The following is a 21667-nucleotide window of genomic DNA, read 5'->3' as shown; positions in this document are numbered from 1 at the left end:
ATATATTTTGATTTCTTTATGTAATTTGTAAAGGGAGACAATGGTCCTTCTAGACACAGAATAAAAATTAAAAGTACATATACATTTAAGGCTTTTGAGAAGTGGTGGGGATATGTGTGTCTTGAAAGTTCATCTTTTTCATGGCATTGATTTTTGATGAAATCTTGCATCTGAGGCTAGATTTGAGACAAGCAGTGTCCATGGTCTGGTGACACATGCAAGTGCTGTCTGAATTCTGCTATGTCCAGCAGCATGCACAACATTTGGAACATTAGACCTTACCTGGACAAAGACGATAATTCTGCTGGGGGATTTCCCCAGCCCATGAGACTATTCTTTCTCTGGCAGTTCTGGTTTTAGCTTGAAGCTCAGGTTATTTACTGGAAAATCCCAGATAATTGGTGCTTGAAGCATGCTGGGCCTGTCTTTGCCTGATAATGGAATTTCATTAATTCATAACAAAACTAGAATTTGGACAGCTTATGTAAATGCAGCGATGCTCCTGATTCCTTTGAGGAAAAGTGAGGAATTAAATTAACTGGAAAGGTACTGGGTGTTCTAATCCAGAGAACAAAGTGCTGTACATTACTATACTGAAACTGAAATTTAATCATCTGCATAAAGTATTAAAAATACACAGTTTTGCAGAAACATGTAATACTGTGTCTAGACACATGAACTATTTTTATAAAAACAAAGGCATAATGTATAGTAGGTTAGGATAAATCCTTGAGCCACATGTAAAAGCATCTTATTTGATCTGCTGGCAAGCATATTGTCTCATCAGAATTAAATGTGTCTGAGGATACAAGTGGAGCTAGTTAGTACTATTTTTTTATACACAGCAACAAGCATATATTACTGCAAATAATAATGTCAGTTTATAAAGAATGTTCCTTAACACAATGACATTATATAAGGGAATAACACTTTAGCTTTAATTAGTTGTTTTACTGACAATGAAGTATTCTGTATTATAAAATGCTACCTATTCCAAACCCCTAAAATTTTTCTCCTGGAATTCTGCCCATCCATATTTTGCAGGGTAACATATAGGAACTTGCCTTTTTCAGTTATTGAAGAAATCCAGTGACTGCCAGATTGCAATCCACTGTTACAAATGCTACACTTGGCTGACACCTTCAACCAAAATTATAATTATCAATAATTATATGTTATTTCCAGAGACTGCGGGTTGTTCTTATGTTTTCTGTAATATTTCCTCGTAAAAAACAAAGGTGGGGAGAGCTAACCATGTCAAATGCATGGCATGAGCTGTTAAAAAAAAAAGACTGAAAACAAAAATCAATATTTTTTGAAATAAATCAATATAGGAAAGGAAATAACAACTATTTAGAGGGCTTAACCGTCACATAAATGCACTTTACCTCTCTAAATCTCCACTTCTGTCAAGTTACTTTTCAAGACATGATCCTTCTGTTAGAATTGGACTTCCTCTTCTATTTGTTATGTGACATGAATGGATTGCAGGCAGTGCCTTGGTGTGCTCTCAGGTTTGTCTTAATATGTCTGTAAAGGAAAAAGCTCCTTGGTTGCAATCACTTAACAAGTGAATTTTGGAAGAATTCCTGTTTTGTGCACTAGATTTTTTTTCTTCCTTTTTGCTTTTGATCAACTGAAATAAAGAATGCCTTCCACTGAACAAAGCTCAGGCTGGCCTTTGGAGAAATGAAAATGACATTTCATGTTAAACTTTCTGAATGGTTTTATTTCTATAAAGAACATTAAAGGCATTTGCCTTGGTTTTCTATCACAGACTACCTAAACATTTTCTGTCCACAATCTGTAGACATATAGCATGTCACTCCTTCTAATAATTGGGGTGCTTGGTTACATTTAGATTGGGCATCACTTACTTTGAAAGGTGATTTTAGCTAGAAGTCAGTAATATAGCTTGATCAGAAATAGCAGTTTATAACTGGAATACCATACAGTGAAACAAATGATGTAACGTGTCACTAATGTTCAGTGTGGGGACAGCCAAGGATCTAGTCAGCTGAGAAGGCAACCAGGCAGCCTTCCTACTTGCTAGCTGGACTTTAGGGCAAAAACTCAGGGGCAAATCCCATTCAAAGGGAAGAATTGAAATTGGAAATGCAAATGAAATATAGTTCTTGAGGAACTGAACAGGTAGACGTAGCAGGTAGATGTTGGCTGGCTCTATCCATCTGGCCACTGTCTAGTTGCAGTAGGGTTAAAAGAGGCACAGCTAAATTAAGAAGAGACTAATCACAGACACATGAAAAATGTTAGCAGCTTGTATTCTGGCACTTCTTACATTACATGGTGACTCTGCTAACACAAGCATCAAAGGAAACTCATGCTGAAATGGCTGTGATGATTTACTGTTGAATATTAAGTCTAGGTGGTAATAAATTAAGAATATGCCCTGCCACTAGGAGAAGAGAAATTACTTAAAAATTTACTGTAATCACGTGTATACTTAATATTCCCGTGGAAGAACCCCAAAAAACTCTGCTTTTTATGGTCAGCACTTTTGCTCATGTGTAAAATTATTATTCATTCTTTCTCACTTTAAAACCATCTGAATATTATCAGTTTTGGATGCATTGTAGGAGTAGTTAATTTCATGGATGGTGATTTTCAGTCCTTATGCTAAGGTGGATGCTCTTTGTGAAAGACATAAGGATTGAAGTAGATGCAATTACATTTGATCAGATTTTAAATGCTTGAGATGACTGTTCAGCAATTTGCTTGCTCCTAATCCAGTATGGATTTATTTGTCTAAGTGTTATTAGTCTGCCTAAACATGTGTATGATCAGTTTATTTATGGGTGACTTTCTGTTCTTTTGTCATGGAAAGCTATTTGTTTTGTGCTGCCATGAGCTTCTGTTCCTGATTTTTTTTTTTTTTTTTTTTTTTTTTTTTTTTTTGTAGTTCTGGAAACAAAGAGTGACAATCCAACTTTTTTTTTCTTTTTTCTTTTTTTTTTCTTCTTTTTGTTTTTAATGGGTTTTGAATGCTAGTTTTGAGGATACTCCTTCAATGAATTTGGAAATTTGTCATGCCTGGACTGATGGTTTAAAAAAAGCTTTAGTCCCTGTGAGGATCTATACTGTGCCTGCCTCCTCCTACATCAAAGTTCAGCAGAACCTGGTTATTTGTGAGCTTGAAGGTGTGTGATATCTACCAGTGTGTTTTGTGAAGTGCTCAGGAGTTGATTTAGCAAGAAAAGAATAGTGTCTATATTATTTTGAACTATATAACTCTGAATAGTATGAAAACATGAAAGGGGAAAATGTTCCTGCACCTTTTGCAAAACAAAAGCCCTCAGAAGTAGTGATGGAATCTTGAGCAAATACACTTGAAACAATTACTTACAGAACAACAACAACAGATTGCACTCAAAAGATTGTGCTGAACTTGGAAATGTTCTTGAGAAGATCCCAACAATTATGGGTTTTGTGTGCCTCTGAATGCATTAATCTCTGCAGTGGTCCTTGAAGGGACAGTAAGTGTCCCATATTTAGCCCCAGCCATATTTGGCCCATGATCTGTACTAAAAGAGAACTTGCATACTTCATGAGAAATGGGACTTCCAAAAGAGCAGGTGTCAGCAGTTTCAGTGATGTCTTTAGTGCCCCCTGGTTCTTCTGTGAACAGCTGTAAGTTGAAAATACTGTAAATCCCTCTACTTAAAAATTCCTCAGTAACTAAAATGACCACCAGGAATGAAAATGCAGGACTGAGGAACATTTACAGCACACAGAAACTCATAAAGAGGAAATGCCAACATGTTTCTCTGCATTCACACAGTTTTTTGATTTGGTTTTGCCTTTTCTGTTCCTTTTCCAGTGAGGAAACAGTATTAATTAAATTCTCTTCTACAACTTTCTCTTCTGTAATCCCTCTATTGGTGGAAGTGCTAATGTAAACCTTCAGGGATTAACTCCCACAAGATAAGCCTCTGCAGGTGCTGGTTTGTTTTGTTTCTAGTTTTTTTGGGTTTGTTTGTTTGTTTGTTTAGTTGATTTTTAATCTTGAAGGCAGATTTAATTTGATATCTAGACCTGGAAAAGACTAGATATCAAAATAAAGTATTGGAATGCTCTGCTTGGGGAGGTGGTGGAGTCACCATCCCTGGATGTGTTTAAAAAAAGACTGGATGTGGCACTCAGTGCCATGGTTTAGTTGAGGTGTTAGGGAAGGGGTTGGACTCGATGATCTTGAAGGTCTCTTCCAACAATGTGATTCTGTGATTCAAGTAATTGCACTGTGCCGAATTGCACTAGGGCCGACATGTCAGGTAGAGCCACAGATTATTTCATAGCATCTGATGGTGGGTTTTTTCTCCTGAGTGTTATTTTGACACAGTACTACAATATGGGTTAATATGTGGTCTTTCCAAAGGGCTCTTCAAAGAACTGGTTCTTGTCTTATGTAATTCTTAGTCTGCTCTGAATAGTTTTGGGAACAAATGTTCTTTGTGTCTCTCAGCTCAGAAAATGTAAGAAAGATAAAATTATGTGTTGCACCATGAAGATTTCATTCTATTTATCAAATAAGCAGTGATAACTTTTGTCTTGCATCTAAAACAGCTGGAAATAAATTTTGATTGTAAAATACAAACATGTTTTGAGATACTTAGTTCCTAATTAAAGACAAGTAATTTTTCAGTAATTTACAAAAGCAATCTTTTACTTAAAATCTCTCAGTGGAAATAAGTGCAACCCTTTATTACACAGAAAGAAAAGACATTAAGTATTGGAGGATTGTTCTATAAGAATTGCACTACATGTTCTTTGTAGGCAGAGAATCCCCTCATCCCTTAGCTTCCTCATCTTCCTCATTCTAACTAGATTTTACTATTCCATCCCATAAAACTTAGTAAAAAATGAGACTAGATTACAGCATGCAAAAATGTTTGTGTGCAGTAAGATGGATTTGAAAAAAAAAAAAAAAAAAAAAAAAAAAAAAAAAAAAAAAAGAGTAGTTCCATTTCTTCTGTTGGCACAGTTTAAAATTTTTGTTTGCCTTAGCAGAAGCTGACATATTACACAGTATTGAATACAGCTAATTGTAAAAACAGGAAAATTTCTTCCCAGATTTAACTTTTGAGATGGGTTTTTATCTGTGCTTCTGAATGGTGGCCTTTATCCTCTGAACAGCCTGCTCTGAAGATGTCCACCATCTGAAGGGGACCTCTGATGATGGTGGGCTACTTTTAAATGAGAAGAACCAGAATAGCAATCAAGGCATTATTTCCCCAAGGTCTATGACATTGCTTAATACATTAATAATATCTGTACACATTATATAATACCTATATATTAATAGTACCTATACAGAGAAACCAGAAAAAGGCAATATCACTGGAAGTCTCTTTTTGTTTGTTTTTTTTTTCCCTAAGGATGAAGTAAATTTTAAAAAGTAAGAGGAAGGAGGGAAAGAAGTGTTACGTTATTATTGTATTTACTATAAAAGGGTTCTTGGCTTGGGGTGATGCTTAGTCATTCACCATTGTTGGGAGTCTTGTTTGTATGACTTGAAATGGGTCTACCTGCTAAAGGTACTCTGTGGCTCTGAGTGACATTCCTCATGCAACAGTGGTGTAATAAGGCAGACGTCTGATGGATTCATTTCACCTCACATCCTCAAATGGCCTAGCTTTGCAAAGTGATAGAAGCAGCCCTGTAAAGCCATTCATGGCCATTAACTATGCCGAAAGGGAGTGGCTACTAGGATGGCTCCAATGATGTCTGCTCTGAGTAATTTGAAGGTTGGTCTCGGTCAAATCAAAAGTAAATCTAGCCTAGCCTTATAATTTGGATGGTTGCTGGCAGTAGATATCTACAGAAGAGCACAAGAATTGATCAGAGATATCATGTTACTCTTCAGAATGATCTTCTGTATTCAATGATTTGTGCTTCCAGTTCAGCTCCTGGTAGAGGTGCTGTCTTCAATAAATTTATTTACCAGGAATTTGTCCCACTCTCCTGGAATGCCTGTAAAATATTAACAACTGTAGCATCCTGGACAATGGGTTTCACAGCTCCCAGGGTGAACCAATATCCAGCACACTACTCATGTCTACAAAAGAGGCTTCTCCTCTGTGGCCTACAAAAAGGAATAGTAAGAAGCAATAGATACAAATAGTGAATAAAAAATACATTGTGAATAAAATTTAACTCAAGTGGACTCCACCTGCCAAAAACCTAATGACTATTGTTTCATCAACTTTCCAAAAGCATTTAAGTTATTTGAAATACATCCTAAGAGCTGCTTGCTGTGGAATCTTTGTTGGAGAAGTGTGGGAGGATGGATTGTAGAAGACTAGAGATAGTGCTGAAGGCAATTTTGCCCCTGAGGAGTTGCAGCTGTACTAATTACCAAAGAGCAGGAACCGGCCTGCCCTTAATAGGTCACAGCTGTGTCCAGTAAGGATGGGTGTTGTAAAAGGGTGGTTTAGCTGGTCGAGAGGAGAGTTGGTATCAGTTGGCTGTGCTGCTGCGAGGAGCAAGGGTCAGGTGTTCATGTTAGGGACAGGAAGGGTCAGTTTGTGCTGCTGGGGACAGAAAGGGTGAGGTGTTCATGTTAGGGACAGGAAGGATCAGTCTGTGCTGCTGGGGACAGAAAGGGTCAGGTGTTCATGTTAGGGACAGAAGGGTCAGGCAGTTGTGATAGGGACAGGTAGAAGTCAGGCAGCTGTGCAGAAGAAAGAGAAAAGGAATCAGTGCTGTGAGAGCTGCCCATGAGAAATCACAGAGAGAAGGTATGAAAGTCTTACAGTGAGGTAATAAACTAACAGTGACAGTCAGTTCCCATCCACTGTTGATTGGTGCCAAGCACTGACATCAGCAATTGGTGGCCCGTATGGGGATGGATCCCAACAGAGCAATTCAGTACCTGAGGTAGGGTTGTCTCCATGTCCTGTTTGTAGCTGGTTTTCCACTAGGATTTCTCAATGTATAATCTGTTTTAGTAATGACATGGTGCATCTTGTCACAGTTACCACAAGGACTATTTCTAAAATCTCAGGCAGTTTATATCCACTCATAGAGTTTGCAAAGGAAAGAGAATGCTAAGATCTGCTCCTATGAAACTACAAGAGTTTCATGCTATATAAGCCACTGTCTTCAACCTCTTTCTTTACAAAGATAGTCCTTATCTAAATTGATGGCTGGCTATGCAAACTTACTTCGTAGTGTAGAAAGTACTTAGTATCACAGATGAGTTGCATAGCAACAGTCTAACTGTGTTTGGCCTAGATACAAGCTACCTATATTTTCAAGGGAACTTGTATGCTGTGTAGCAGGTGCCTATCACAGCAGGATTCTGGTACTTGAAAGAGATCTCCAGGTGCTATCACAGTCCAAGTGATAATGTGATTGATTTAAGACAATATTGTTCTTATCTCTCCTGATGCCAGATTTGTTTTTCCAAGTGTCTTTTTTTGTTTAAACAGACAGATGCATTCACATGTTTGTTATATTATAGTTTCCTATACTGTCTCCTAATTTGCTTTTCATGTACACAAAAATGGACTGGTTTTCCTGTAACATAAAATGGATGTATTTTCATGTAGAAATGAATGTCCTGTATATCTCAGTTCAGCTTGGGAGAGTCTTAAAATTGTGTATATGAGTGGTTCTGCTTTATTCCTCTTTCATTAGCTGTTGCTTCCTAAGTTGTGATGCCAATTGAAAAGACTGACATTCATGCAGGAGTGTATGTACAAGGTCTCCTGAAAATGTCATTTTTGCAGAAATCTAACCTACATCAGAGCTGAGCATTTGCTTATGAGCAGCCTGGCAATGCCTCGTAAGGGCCTTTAGGCATCTGGCTTGAACCTGCTAGAGATATCTAAGAAGCAGCTTAGGAGAGTTGTTTTTGGAGATGAAGGGTAAAGGTAGAGAGCTTAGTGTCATGGATAAAATCTTGTACCTTAGGGAGAAGGCCTGAGGAAAACCTGGGCTGAGCCAGAGCAGCTGCTTGGAAGGACTATCTGGGGATCCTGCCCACACAGGGGTTTGATGGACTTTTGCAGGCTGATAATGCATGTTACTGTGGCTGTGGTAAAACTGCTGTGGAAGCACATGCTGGGAATTGATGCATTCCTGCAGGCAAGGCACAAGGTGCAGGGAGCACTTAATCCCTGCTGTAGAAAGGTTTCAGCTATTTCCAATAACAACAGTTCTTTAAATAGGAGTGTTGGCATGCAATCAGCAAATGAGTGCCCTTGCTGAGGACTGGAAGGACATGTTTACTGAGTGAAGTTCAGCCACTGGGTGTTTCCAGGTTTTGAACTGCTGGAACTGACTGCTGGAAAGTCAAATAGAGTGTCCCTGTGAGTGCGGAGGTGGAGGACACAGCGTCACAGCTGGCATGCTTGAGCTCTGTGCACTTTGAGCTCCCACCGAGAGCTGTAGATGGCTTTTCGCTGTGGTTGTTTGGTCTGTTCAGCTCCTGTGCCCACAACCATTGTTAAAACCCACAAAGCTGCTTCTGCCAAGGTTGTCCTGACATTGTTTCTCACTACTGCTAGTGCTGCCAGACTACCTGCTGCACATAGCTATGTGTTTACCTACTTGCTGTGAAAGTTCAGCATTGCACTTTTGCCAACATAAAGAGCCTGCCTGGGTAACCTTCTGCCTGCCACTTAACGCTTGAGCAAGGTTTTCTCTGAACCCAAGGACGATATACGTGTTTAGACTTATTGCTGTGTTTTTGAAAGATATTTTGGTTCAGAAGAAGACTTGGCAGATATAGAAGTTAACATCGCTGCTGGGCTGTGGATGAGAAAATGAGGTGGGTACTGTTTAACAGCTAAGGTAAATATGGAGCTGCAGCAACCAATATTTTGTATTTAAACAATATAAATGTTGCAGAGGATGTGAACCTGATCTCAGGCTGTTCACATGCTGGAGAGGGGCTCTTTTTTCTCCTTTCTTCTTAGTCCTTATCCCGGTAATGTCTTTTTGTGCTAAGAAAATTATAATTCCTTCCCTTTCTGCCTCCATTTTTGCTTTTTTTAATGCTTAGATTCTATCTCCTGTTTCTTGTTGTGAGACACCTAAGGTGGTTTAAGTTTCTTTGTGTTTCATCTGTTACATTTGGTGGGGAGTGGGAGTTTTGAAGGCTGCAAGAAAAACATTCTAAAGGGTTGGCACTCTCCTTAATTTTGTGAAGAAGTTACATGGCTTGTAGTTATTGCTGAGTGCTACCTTCTCTTTTGCTGATTTGAACTTCATACTAGTTCACCAAAATCCTACTGAATTAAATGGAAATAGCAGAGTAACTTTTTGGTGGTCATCAGAGCATATGTGATTAAACTCCAGCACCTGAAGTGTCTTAGCTCAGCTAAAGTGAGAGCTGCAGTGGACATGCAGCGTGGGGCAGTTACAGTCTCAGGAGGGAGTGGAGGGGATGGTGTCTACAATTTTCACCACACAGCTCAGTACCAAAAGCATTGAGCATTTTCTGCTTGCATATATTTTTTTCCCTGTTGCTCAGCAACTCTTAAGAAAATGCCTAGAGCATTTTTCAGCATATTTTATATCTAACAGTATGTAGAAAAGACCAGAGACCTTTTTCCAAATAGATTCCTGATCAGCCTCCTTTTTTTTGCTCTATTGCCTATTTTCCTGTTCCTGAAAGTGTTAACAGTAATTAGTGTGGAGTCTTCATGGAGCACGTTTATTTCAAGTAACATTTCACAGCAGATGTTTATGGAAGCAGCAGTGTTTTGATGTGCAGTTTTAATTAATTGTCAGTTCAGGTTGGTTTTATTTGAGCCTGTGTGCCTATAAAGGCTGAACAGAGACCTGTCAGTGTTCACAAAATAGGTAGACCTAGAGAGTCAAAACTGTGGAATTCTAAGGGTGATTGTAACAGTACTAGTAGTCAGGGTAGGGTTCTTTTCTGTAGAGATGCTCTGACTTACTGCTTTGGATGGCAAATATACAATTTAAAATTCTTTTACTTATGACTGCACAGCATCTAGTCTCTGAAATAATTACTTTGACATACCTTATTGCAGACTTTTTTAGGAACTCACCTGAGAATATGACATTTTATTAAACAAGGAAAGGGCCCTAAATTATAATTCTGATGATGTAATTTAGCCTGATACTTTTATCCTGTTCTTTCCCTTAGTGTGTCCTTTCCATTCATTTTTTGTCCCTTCTCTTTGAAATCTCATTTTTGAGAATTTGGGGAATTTGGCTGAAGATTCATGGATGCCCATTCATGCATTGTCCTCTCTCATGCAGTAAGTTTAGTGTGTTCCAGCTGTTTTGGAATTTATTGTGCAAGGCCTTGACTCAAAAAGAGGTCCTGAAAACCTGAGTCAGACAAATAACCTCTCAGCTGGTGATGACTGTGTGATCACACAAGCTCTAACCTGCCAGACTTATCCCTTGGTGTGTGCAGGGCAGCCACCAGTAGGTCCCCTCTCCATCCAAGGACAGGACAGCTGGGAGATGGGGTCTCTGGGGACAGAAGCAGGACTGTTCATCTCCAAGCGGGGGTGGAGAAGGGGTACTGCAGAGGCACAAGTTGTGGGGATGAAGAGAGGAACTAAATGTGGGTATTAGATGCCAGCTATGACCTTCCCTCTACAAACTGGAGTATATAGCATTAGTATGTTGATGTCTTAAGAGGTCCACCCATGTTTCAGGGTCTCACCCTTTTGTAAGCTTTGATTACAGGATAGGAAAAGAGGAAGAAAAAAGAATAAATCATTAAACACGTTTTAACACTATTAAGGAAGGCTTTAATTTGTAGCAGTGGCTTCTATTCCTGTTACTCCTGTGCCTTCAGCAGCTGAAAACTATTTAAAAAAAATCTAATTCGTGACGTCTGCATCTGACAGTGATACTGAAGGTCAGCCCATGCTGTGCAGAAGGAATGCCAGAATACAGAGCTTGTTTCTGGTAGCTGCAGTGCCACCTCAATGGCAGTAGAGGGAAGAGAAAAAATAACACGGAGGGGAGAAAAGCACTTTGTGTCTAATGCTGCCTGACTTGCACCTTCAGTGGTAGAGAGAGGCAAGAAGTGCAGAAAGGCTCAGGCTGGCTGAGCAGGGAGGCCAGGCTGACCCAGCTGTGCTGCAGTTGTGCTGCAAAATCTGCAGCCTTGGCAAGCTAAACTGGGCATAAGCAGAAGGTAGAAGGAAATAAAAGAACGTGGCAAAGTCATAGGAGGATGGGTGCTGGGCTGCTGGGAAAGTTTCCAGCAGTCCAGCATTACATCCCAGGCAAACCTTTCAAGCTGTTTGCCTCCCAGGCTATGACAAATCCCTTGTGCTGGATCACAAGCTTTGGGAAAAAGCATCTGCTCTGCTGGATCATAAGATGAGGGAGTGACCACGGCGTATGTCTGTGGCTGATGGGAAGGAACCAGGACCTAGCAGAGATCCTTTTGGGGCAGACATGCCCTCTGGCTGCAAACCCACAGTGGGAGGAAGCTGTTGCTGTTCTCAGATGGTGTGAGCTACAGCCTGGACTATTGGAGAATGTGAAGTGAGGGCTGAAGTGACACTTGCTCTCTGGAAGCTGCTGGGTCTGTGTGGCTTCAAGGCTACAGTGGTGAAAGGTAAAGGCCACCGGCTCATAAGGAAGGCTTAGGCCCCTTGATTCCTGGTTGTGGGCATGGCTCCACAATGACAAATCTTGGCTGTTTCACCCCACTTGCTCTCCTGGCACCAGGGTCAAATGAGGGATGTGTGGAGCTGTGTGATGGCTGTAACAGCCCATTCTATTCTATATTTGTGTTCCTAAACTAATCCTCATTTCCAGCATGTTGGCTTCGGGTAATTGATTTCTGGTCTCTCGCATCTCTTACTTTTCAGTCAGCCTTAATTGCCAGGACTGTATTAGCTGGTCATTTAGTTTGAACTAACCCAATAATTTTTTTTCAGCTGACCTTAAAATCTGTTTTGTACAGCAGGGTGAGCTAGACTACTCTCCATTCAGTCAGTTTATAGTGTAGGCTTCAGTGCAGACCATTAATCTTAACTTGGAATGTTTGGATGACTTATTTAATATTATCAATATTTACCTATGACCTGTAAGTTAAATGTGAGGTTTTTTGGTAATGTACTAATCATGGCCCCCACTAAGAAAATGAATTCAGGTTGTGTGTGGAACAGGGAAAACAATAAGTTATTCAAAACCCATGACATTTACAGAGGACAACAACAGAAGTTATCTGTTAGATAGTTAGATCACTCTTCCATGGCACTATGAAGATGGCATGTACTATGAATTTTCTTCTCCAGAGCTTTCTTCTGTAGTCAGCAGTGATACAGATAAGTCAACAGCAATGAAATGCAGCAATTTTCTGAGGAAAAGTAGCTTATTCTTTTTTGAATAAAACCAGAAAAACAACAAACAAAGCATATAATGACCACCCCCCACCCCCATCTCCCAGCACAAAAGACATACACATACAATAAACCTATTTGAATGAGTCTGGTTGTAACTGCTATGGGGGTAAAGTGCAAGATTGAATCCATTTCCTCCTCACTAAACATATCAATGCGTAACAAGAAAAATCTCTGGGAAAGGCTATGCATTTTGTCTCAATTTCCTTGCCACAGTAGCACGTTTTTGTTTTGTTGAAGAAGCAGGACAATTTGTGGAGTATCAGCTCATTTGTCAGCAGGCAACTTCTCAGAGTTAGTTGTCGGAGAACAGCACTTTGAAGGAATCTCTGGTTTGGAGGCGTATTTCCCTATCAGAGTGGCTGCAGCTGTGGCTCCAGCAGTCTCCTTTGGCCATGAGGTATGTTACGGGGTCGGTTCTGAGGAGTATGTAGTCCTTACTACTGACCATAAATGGAAATAGTTATTTGAGTGATACTGGTCATGTTTTAGCATATGTAAATGCAGTGTTAGAAATGAGAAAGGGACAGCAAGCAACTCAATGATGTCTGCATGCTTCTGTCTGACAGTCTTCCACTTCAGTTCTGGGGGTGCCACTCCTGAATTTTAAAACTTGATTTTTGTTTTATGTGTCTTTGTTCCACTGGCAGAAATAAAAGCCTTGGATCTTCTTGTTGTGGGAGTGAAATCTTCTGTTTGTTCTTTGCAATAGGGATTCCCCAGACAGTTTAAAAAGAAAACCAAACAACTCCCTGAACCAAAGATAAAAAATCTACCTCTCCAAAAACATGCCCAAAATCTCCAACTTTCTTTTAAACTATAAATCCTGCTGTTCCTGAATGTTGGAGCTAAAATGAAACATACCTTGTGTTCTCTTTGATTGAGTTCCACAAGTGTTAAGGGAGTTAGAGGGGCAGTATTTTGGCACAGGCACCACAAACCCTAATACGTGAACACACACTGCCTGATGTTTCATTTCAAGTTATAATCTGGATTACAACATGCCTTCACCCTGTGGGCATATTGTCCAGGGAAACCAGTCTGGACTTGCCTGATGCATAAAATGATCTGGCTAAATGATCACCAAGTGGAAAGTCAAGAATGTGTGCAGAATTTATATTTTCAACAGGAATTTAGATTGCAATTCAGTCACACTAAATGATTATTAATACTACTTAACTGATCAATTCAAGAATGGAATAAATATTATTTGGAAACTGTGCTTAAAGAGCTTTGGACAACATTTTAAACTTCTCAAATATCTATATCTGTCCTAATAAAGTCAGGGTAGCAAAGAGAATATTTAAGCTCCACATGTTTTCTTATTGATGCAAATGGTGCTTTGTGTTCTTTTATTTGTGGGAAGCTTTGTTAGCCTCAGTTAGCTGAAATACTTGCATATGATTTGGTTTTTTCAAAAGAAAAGATACACTGTATTTAGAGATGCAAATACTACCTTGTCTGCAAAACCCACCAGCTGTTATACTGGAAGACAAAGCTAATTCTATGTTGCTTTACTTCAGTGTTGTCTGTGTATTCACAAGCATCTTTTTAACATGCTCCTCTGCATAGATAAAAATAGCAGGCACCAATTTTTTTTTATTTCTTCGGTAACAGCCTAGTAAAATCAGAGTTGATCTGTGAATTTAAAAAAATGTAAGCAAGCAAATAGATTAACTATAATAATATACCTTTGCATTAATGTTTATAGAAAAGTTGAACAGTCTGTTAGCCTTGATTCTCAAATTCCTTGAAATATGAGTTTACTATTGCTGCCTTGAATATTTGCCTTGAGACTGAGTCAGATCAAATATATGGCTCTGTAGTAGAAGAAGCTGCTGCTGGTTTGTGTGTCAGTAGCACACTTTTCTGGAGAGGCTCCTTCTGTTTTAAGCATCTCGAGAGACACAAAGAGCATTTGTGGGGTCTTTTGTTGCTTCTAAAAGTTGGATCAGGGAAAAATGACGTTCCAAGAAAAACCCAGAATCCTGGAAAAATCCGAGTGGAATCATTAAGTGTTAAACTTTATCTTCTTTATAAACGAAAGTGCTTTCGTTTTATCTCTGGCAGCTGTCCTGGTGATGGATGTTATGTAATATTTACTCTCTCCTTCAGAGTTAAATCCTTTTCCGATTTGTGAGTAGTATTTGCATATGCATTTCTTAGCTGCATGGACATGCCAGATGCACGGTGGTAGCTGTCTCCGCCTGCTAATCCTGTAATAACATTCTGGTGAGCGAATTCAATGGCCGTGCGCGGAGCCTCGGAACAGCTGATTGCTGAGTAGGGAGGGAAAAAAAGAACCCAGCGAATCTGGTTGCAGCTCTCTGCTGCATCCCCATCCCACAATCCCTTGCACCATTTGCTGCAGTCTTTCTACACGGGCTGAGTGAGAAAAAGATGTGCTAAATAAAGATTGATTGGTTTGAATCCTGAAGGGGTCTCCCACTTGTAAATGACCCAGGGAGGAAAAAAAAAATTCATGACGACTTCACTGGGCCTCCTCTTATTCTTCCATTTTTCTTTCCACCTGTCCTCTTCATGGAATGGAGCGTCATTCCTTAGAGCACAAAATCTCTCGTGCATCTAATAATGATTGTGCTGTGATAGGGACTCCTTAGCAGTTTTATGAGTGAGGTTTGAAATATTAACAGATGATGGTTTGTTCGTTTGGATTACTGCGGAACTGCAGCTTCGTCCCTGCAAGGATTTTATCCTCAGCACTGCACTGATTTAAGCTATTTTTCTACAAAGATGGGTAGGTCTGAAATGCTCAAGTTTGCTCAGTGTTATTCCTGGTGGCTGCTGTTGGGTTGCTCCTGTTTTGGCCCGATTGTTCATTACATTTCTGCATGCTGTAAGAAAGAAGAGGGTTGCTGTGTCTTAAACAAGGCACTAAGCTGATTGCAAGAGTGGGAGAGAAAGGAATGCAAATTTAGCTTATCAAGCCTTTTACACAAGAGGACTGTGTGGCTGTTCTGATTATTAATTTGCTCAGTGTGTTCTGTATTGGCTAATCTGGGGGCTGCTGCTAGAAATGGCTTGAATATGTTCTTTATTCCTACAGACTGTGGACAGGTGATCTATCTGTTTTAAGGACTTTAAAGGCTCAGCTCTCCCAGTCCTTGAAGAAACATTATTGAGGTTCCCCACCTTTTCTTATGGCTCTGGAGGCCTAAGTGTTCCTTTGGAAACGTTGCCATTGGAAACCTATTCATTCATAGTACATGAATAGACCCTCTAGGTTGTGAATACCATTGATAAGAAGAGGATGAATAAACTGCAAGCAATTTGTTCTCCTCAGGCTGTACTTTCAGGCTAGTTGCAGCTCTAGCTGGGTGAATTTCAGAGACAGCAAGCAGTGTATCATAAAACAGAATTCTGCTCTTTTAGGAATAAAATCCTGTGAAGTGAACAGTTACTTGATTCCCCAATGTCTTTTCTTGACTGGAAAACTAATAGAGAATTTTCAGGAGTTCCAGAGCTCATTTGAGGATACCTGTAGAAGGGTGCATTTTTCTATTACATGTCTCTTTTTACCTGAAACAGCTCTTCTGGAACTGTTATTTGCTATACTTAACTTGATTTTTTTTTTCCCACCCCTTTTCCAGTGCTATAGGAAGTTCCTTTCATATGGGTGGGGCCGCACCCTGGCTTTCCTGAAGGCATGCATGCATAGCGGGGCAAAGCTTTCCACTAGCTTAGAGAGCCATTGTTTTCTCCTTTCTTTGTGGTCTAGTGTATTTTAAATGAAAATTGTATCTCCATGCAGAAGGAAAAAAAGAGTACTGCTGTTTCTGGGGTGGCTGGGAAGATCGCGATCCTTGAGCCTTGAAAAGGCGACAAAGGGAGTAAATTTCAGAGCCCTTTACTGCACTTGGTTTAGCGAGCCCGAATTTGGTTTTGTGTGTGTGTGTTTGTGTCACAGATAAATGGGTGGGGGCTTAAGTCTTGTTTAGTGCAATGTTTCTTAGTCCTTTCGCTTTGCATGTTTAAATTACGAAGTGTAACTCCATGGAAAAGTGATTGCCCTGTTTTCGAAGCTCATGCTTTAAGCCGCTCTTTTTGATTGTGAGACATAATGAACCTCTGAAAAGCACTGCGGCAGTTTTTGAACTCGGAAGATGCTGCTAAAAAAAAAACAAAAACATTTTTCTTGTAAAAGTAGTGTTACTTTGTAAAATCTTCCACTGCTAATATATTTAAAACTTATGTTGCTGCAAGCATAGCAGTAAATCAGAAAAAATATTGTCTGGTGAAATTCAAAAACACTGTCTAAAATCTCCAGATTTTCTTCAAATAATATTTGATTGTTCAGTTGTTTTCATTGAATAAGTGAGCAAAATCATCCTTCTCATAGCCACATCACATTCATCAAGACTACATCAAAGGTAGAATTGCCTTAGAGAGGCTGCCGAATCCTGCAAATCCCATACTCAAAAGAGTTTTTAAAGGGACTATTTGTGGGAGAAGTTGTACCAGGTAGAGGCCAAAGCTTGAAATGTACAGATTAAATTCTATTTCCAGGTGCATGTTTTAAATCTGATGTATGTGAACGCAGGGGATTAATGACGATGTGTGCTGCATTTCAGACAAAATACAGAGTATTAAAAGCCCTTATTTCTGAATCATTAATGGTTTCTTTCATTGACAAAGCTTAAAGCATGAGCATTTGAAAAATAATGTAGCTGGAATGAGATTTGTGTAGGAAATGCTAAGAATTACTCGATTTTGCAGTGGCATTGGGAGAATGTGAAAAACTAAGATGAAAAACAGGTTAAATCAATATTAATTTTTTTCAGCCAGCAGCAGGTTTTCTTGTGTAAGCATTATTTACTGGTGTAGCTTTACTTGATAAGGGAAAGATGAAATACAGAAAATAATACCTGGTTGATAGAGGACTTTCTTCTGTTAAATGACAGGCAGCACTCACTGGACACCTATTCTTTCATATCTTAAATACAGCTTTTTCCAGTATGTGTTCAGTCTATAACAAAAAAATTATACTGTTGGTGTGTCCAATTTGGAAACCATGCTTTTGATAAGAAATCCTCCTGCTTCTGATTATGGTCCCTGTTTTATTTGGGTCCCTGCCCCTAACATTTGGGGAGGGAGAGTGGGAGGCAAACACAGCTGTGTAAGTGGTGAAATGAATTTTCCTTTTGAAACACTGATGTTCCTTTTCATGGTGATGTTCTGCGTATTATACTGCCACATGTATGAATATGTTAATGGGTATTTGATTGTCTGGTCTTTCTACTCCGCTTTGTAAAAGCCAGATATTTTGGTTCCACTTCTTGTAAAGCCACCTTTAACGCAAGCTTTTTAAAAGTAACACTGTTTGTTAATTGATCTCTGAAGGTTTATTCCGTGTGATTTTTGGCATTTAAATAGCAAAAAATAATTTGTGTTTATGTAATACATTTATCTTACTATGGGGAAAGAAATTTTTTTTAAGTATTAAAAAAGATGAAAAAGACATGCAAATATCAATCCACAAATCATGCATTTCTGGGTCATGAACAAACATAATATTTTCTGAGTATTAGAGCAATTTTTATCATTGCAGTTTCCCCTTCCTCAGAAAAAAAGGAAACAAAAGAGCCTGCCATAAGTGTTTTCCATTGAATTAAATGTCAGTTACTGCTGTTGGGTATTTGAAGTGTGAATAATTTTATGCTGCTGTATTTGCTAACACTGAGGCTATGCCCCACTTATGTTATCAGGGAAGCCAGCACAGCTGACTTATGATCCATAATCACTGTCATTATCCTAGGAATAGCCCCTTGCTCGGTGTAGTAAGAAAAAACATCCCCGTATGGCTTAGTACACAGCTCGGGAAGAGCAGCGTGGGTTCTGACAGACCAGTGTGCCATTCGTTCAAGCACAGGAAGAAGACCTAATGTAACACTAACGATAAAATGCCGCACAGGTCATGCAAAGCATTCTGGAATTGAGAGACCTTTGAGCATGATCAGCAGAGGGCTTGTTGTTTTTGTCTTGGAAAGCCTGAACTGCCCTCGAGCTAGACCTCAAATTGTCTGAAATGGGTGACTAAAAAGGGGTAGAAATTGTTTAGGGAGAAGTTAGACGCCTCAGGAGTGTACCTGCAGAGAAGAAGCCCAGCTGGGTTTGCAGCTCAGGGAGAAGAGGAGCCCAGTTCCACTGTGGGTGCGGGAGCTCTGGCAGAGCTCAGTGCTGCGACAGTCGCGCCTGCGCCTCCCGGCACTCCAGCCTGCTAGAAATGCTGATGGAGAGGAGTTCCTGCTGGGCCACCCTGCCAGGGACTCTGTTTGTCCTAAACTATTTTAGCAGGCAGTTTACTTTTTTCTATGGTTGCTTCCATCCTTTTCTTTCTGTCTTCTCTTTTCACATTTTATTCTATTATTGGCTATAATCTGTATCTCCAGCTGAAAAGAACATACGTTTTTCTCTCCCTGTGCCTTGTTCCAGGACAGGAGGTGTTCCAAGCCTGCTGCCATCTATTTAACCTGCGATTTTAATTCTAACAGTTAGTAGACTTTTTTCTTAGCCTTTTATTCCATGCTTTGTATGCCAGATTATGAAGAATCCTCAGTCCTAGAAATATGATTCTTACTACTAGTTCTGCCTAGAATGACATTTTTATTGCATTTATTATTTGGATGTGCTTCATGTATCCTTCACTGTACTGTTGCTGATTCTCAGTGGCTATCACTTGCCTCTTCTTTGCTCTGTTTCTTTTATCATGAGGATTTTCATTGTGTCTACCTCATCCCTACTGGTGATGCAGAATTTGAGCATTCCCTTCTCGGGGGCTGGCTGGTTCTGGAGCTTCCTTCTTGGAGGCTTCCTGAAGTCAAAATCTACAATATTTTTGGCAATACCAGCACTGACAAGGGAAAAAAATTGTTAGGTGAATAATTTTCGTACTCTGTCTGTGATGCAGCCATTTGACTGGCTGGTGCAGTTCCAGTTTGAGCATTTTGCCAGCGGTACTGTAGATGTAAGAAATCCGATGTTTGTTAGCACTGGCTGAACCTATTGGCTCAAGAATGTTTTTATCATGGGTTTTCTTTAAAACCAGACAGCCCCGTAACTCTTTCAGTCTAGAGGCAGCATGCCTTTCCAGAATGCTCAGGCAGTGGTATTGTAGATGTTGCTGACTGTTTCCCTGGCTGTCATCAGTGATAAACCATTTTAGAAGTTTCATTCTTTCTTGTTTTGATTTTATATGGAAGTATGAATTCCTGCATAAGGATAAAACATGAGTGGATTAGTCAATGATTTTTGTTATTACATGGAGTTTATAAGTCATTTTTCTTTTCTTTTCCCCACCCTGCTTTCAGCACTGTGCAGGGTAGAAGGGAACAGGACCCATATGTCAGTGGTCTAGGATGGCCAGTGAAGGCTCCAACATCCCAAGTCCTGTGGTCCGTCAGATTGACAAGCAGTTTCTGATTTGCAGCATATGCCTGGACCGTTACAAGAACCCCAAAGTACTTCCCTGCCTGCACACTTTCTGTGAGAGGTAAGTCCTTTCCTCATGCTGGATTTGTGTCATGCTGCAAGCAGAGGACAAGGCATCCTTTAGAGGACAGGGACTTTTCCCTCTACTTGTCAATGTGGTGTTAAGGCATGATAAAGTCTGGGAAGGCTGGAGAGACAGGGATGTAGAAAAACACGTTTGTGGCAGGCAGGAAGAAGAGACAGCAGAGGCATATTTGGAATATGTTCCCTTTATGCATGAGTAAACAAAAAGTAAATCTAATCAAACTAATGAATATGGTTGCTACAGTGTGAAAGGTGATGATAGTCAGAAATTGGACCTCAAGTTAATGATCTCAAATTTATTCTGGTTATCATATAATTAGACACAATTTAAAAAAATATTTGTTAATTTACTAAGCTGATAAGTAATTATCCCATCCTTTAATGTCCAAGACTTAGACATGATACATGCATTATTAATAACCTGAGATTAAATGTCTTCGTTATTCTGCAGTTTGGTTGACTGAAGTGGGAAGCTCTCTGGAAAGAGATGTGATAAACCAGCAACCTGCCTTTTACTGTATTTGGCTGAATGAACTGAATATGCATAATGATACTTTAATGTTGCACTATCCATCAAATTGTGGAGAAAATACAGCACTTGCATAAAAGTTAGCTGAAGAATTAGTGGTTAGAGTTCTTAATCTGATGATGGAATGCAACTCTGGATTGTATATTGAATGGCAGGAGAAGGTTTATAAATGGTATGTGGTGTGAACAATTATTTAATTTAGGAGATTTCCACCTCTTAGCAAGAATTGTGGTGTGAATCTCTACCTTTGCACAGGGTGAAAGAAAAATTGTGGATCTTTGCTTGTGTCAGATGGAACTGGTCTTTTGTAGAACAACAGGAAATCCCAGCATTCAAAAAGACAGCACTGAAACTCTTACTGAAGTCAGTGTGACAAGATGTTACATTTCCTGACTTCTGTTCATGTGTAAAACCTAAGGTTAGCTTCTGGTTTTCACTGTAATCCTCTTAGGCTGATCTGGTTATGGAGAGAGGCTGGAAGACCTCTTCCAGTGAAGTGCTGATGTGCAAAGCCTAGGCTCTCCTTTCACAGAGCCCTTACTGGGGGGTCAGGAGGAGGGCTACGAGGGGAAGGTGAAGAGTGGTGCAGCCAAAATCCTTTTAAAAGGACAAGAGCTGTGGAGCTGTGTGAGGTCACACTTTCTCAGTTGGGATCCTATGAGGAATTTGGTGTAGCACTGCTCCCTTGAGAACTGCATTCTGCAAAGCTTCTTCTGCTTACAGGGCCATACTTACTATGGGATATTGCATGTGATTGTATGTTGCATGCCCAGCCAGGTGTTAACTTCATTTCCAAGGCCAAAAGTGACCTTAAGTCTCACCTAGCCAGCCTGCTGCATATTCTGCATATATTTTGCATATATGATTGCTGAAATTTTGTGTCAGGTTTATATTCTGTGAAATTTAGTTTTTCTGAAAAACACCAACACTGCCCTCCCAATCAAATACAAACAAAAATTTCCCCCAAAACTCCCCTTAACATAAGCTGTGATAACCTAGCAGGTAGTTCCCCGTGTCGTAAAGAAAGCTTTGTTGATTTTGGGTAACTGCCAAAACTTCCCAAATTGAAATAGATGAAAAAATTTCCTTTGGTTTTATTGGGACCGTGTTTTACCTCTGAAACACTAAACCCACAAACACAAGTTATTAGAGGAATTCTGTTGGAAAGACAAGGGTCAAGCACCGGTTAGTCAGTTAAAGGCACAGGCTCAAATACTTGATGCAACTTCATGTCTGC

General features: G+C 39.7%; 1 protein-coding gene across 14 annotated transcripts in view; it reads left to right on the top strand.

The window, feature by feature from the left end:
• TRIM2 (tripartite motif containing 2) overlaps window positions 1–21667 on the top strand; it is a 96601-nt gene that overhangs the window by 38687 nt on the left and 36247 nt on the right. For 6 of the 14 annotated variants that reach the window (XM_021530188.3, XM_021530176.3, XM_021530178.3 and 3 more), the window contains one exon: window positions 19697–19878. In XM_021530188.3, the coding sequence (XP_021385863.1) occupies window positions 19745–19878 (134 nt within the window). In that variant the 5' untranslated portion in view covers window positions 19697–19744. Of the gene's footprint in view, window positions 1–5931; window positions 8792–14215; window positions 15127–18821; window positions 18880–19696; window positions 19879–21667 lie in introns of those variants that run through there. The other 8 variants (XM_021530189.3, XM_021530175.3, XM_021530177.3 and 5 more) reach the window with 4 other exon arrangements.

Source organism: Lonchura striata, chromosome 4, assembly GCF_046129695.1.
Source record: "Lonchura striata isolate bLonStr1 chromosome 4, bLonStr1.mat, whole genome shotgun sequence".
NCBI classification, from domain to species: Eukaryota; Metazoa; Chordata; class Aves; order Passeriformes; family Estrildidae; genus Lonchura; species Lonchura striata.
Note: the sequence above shows the minus strand (reverse complement) of the source record. Positions and strands in the feature narration are given on the sequence as shown.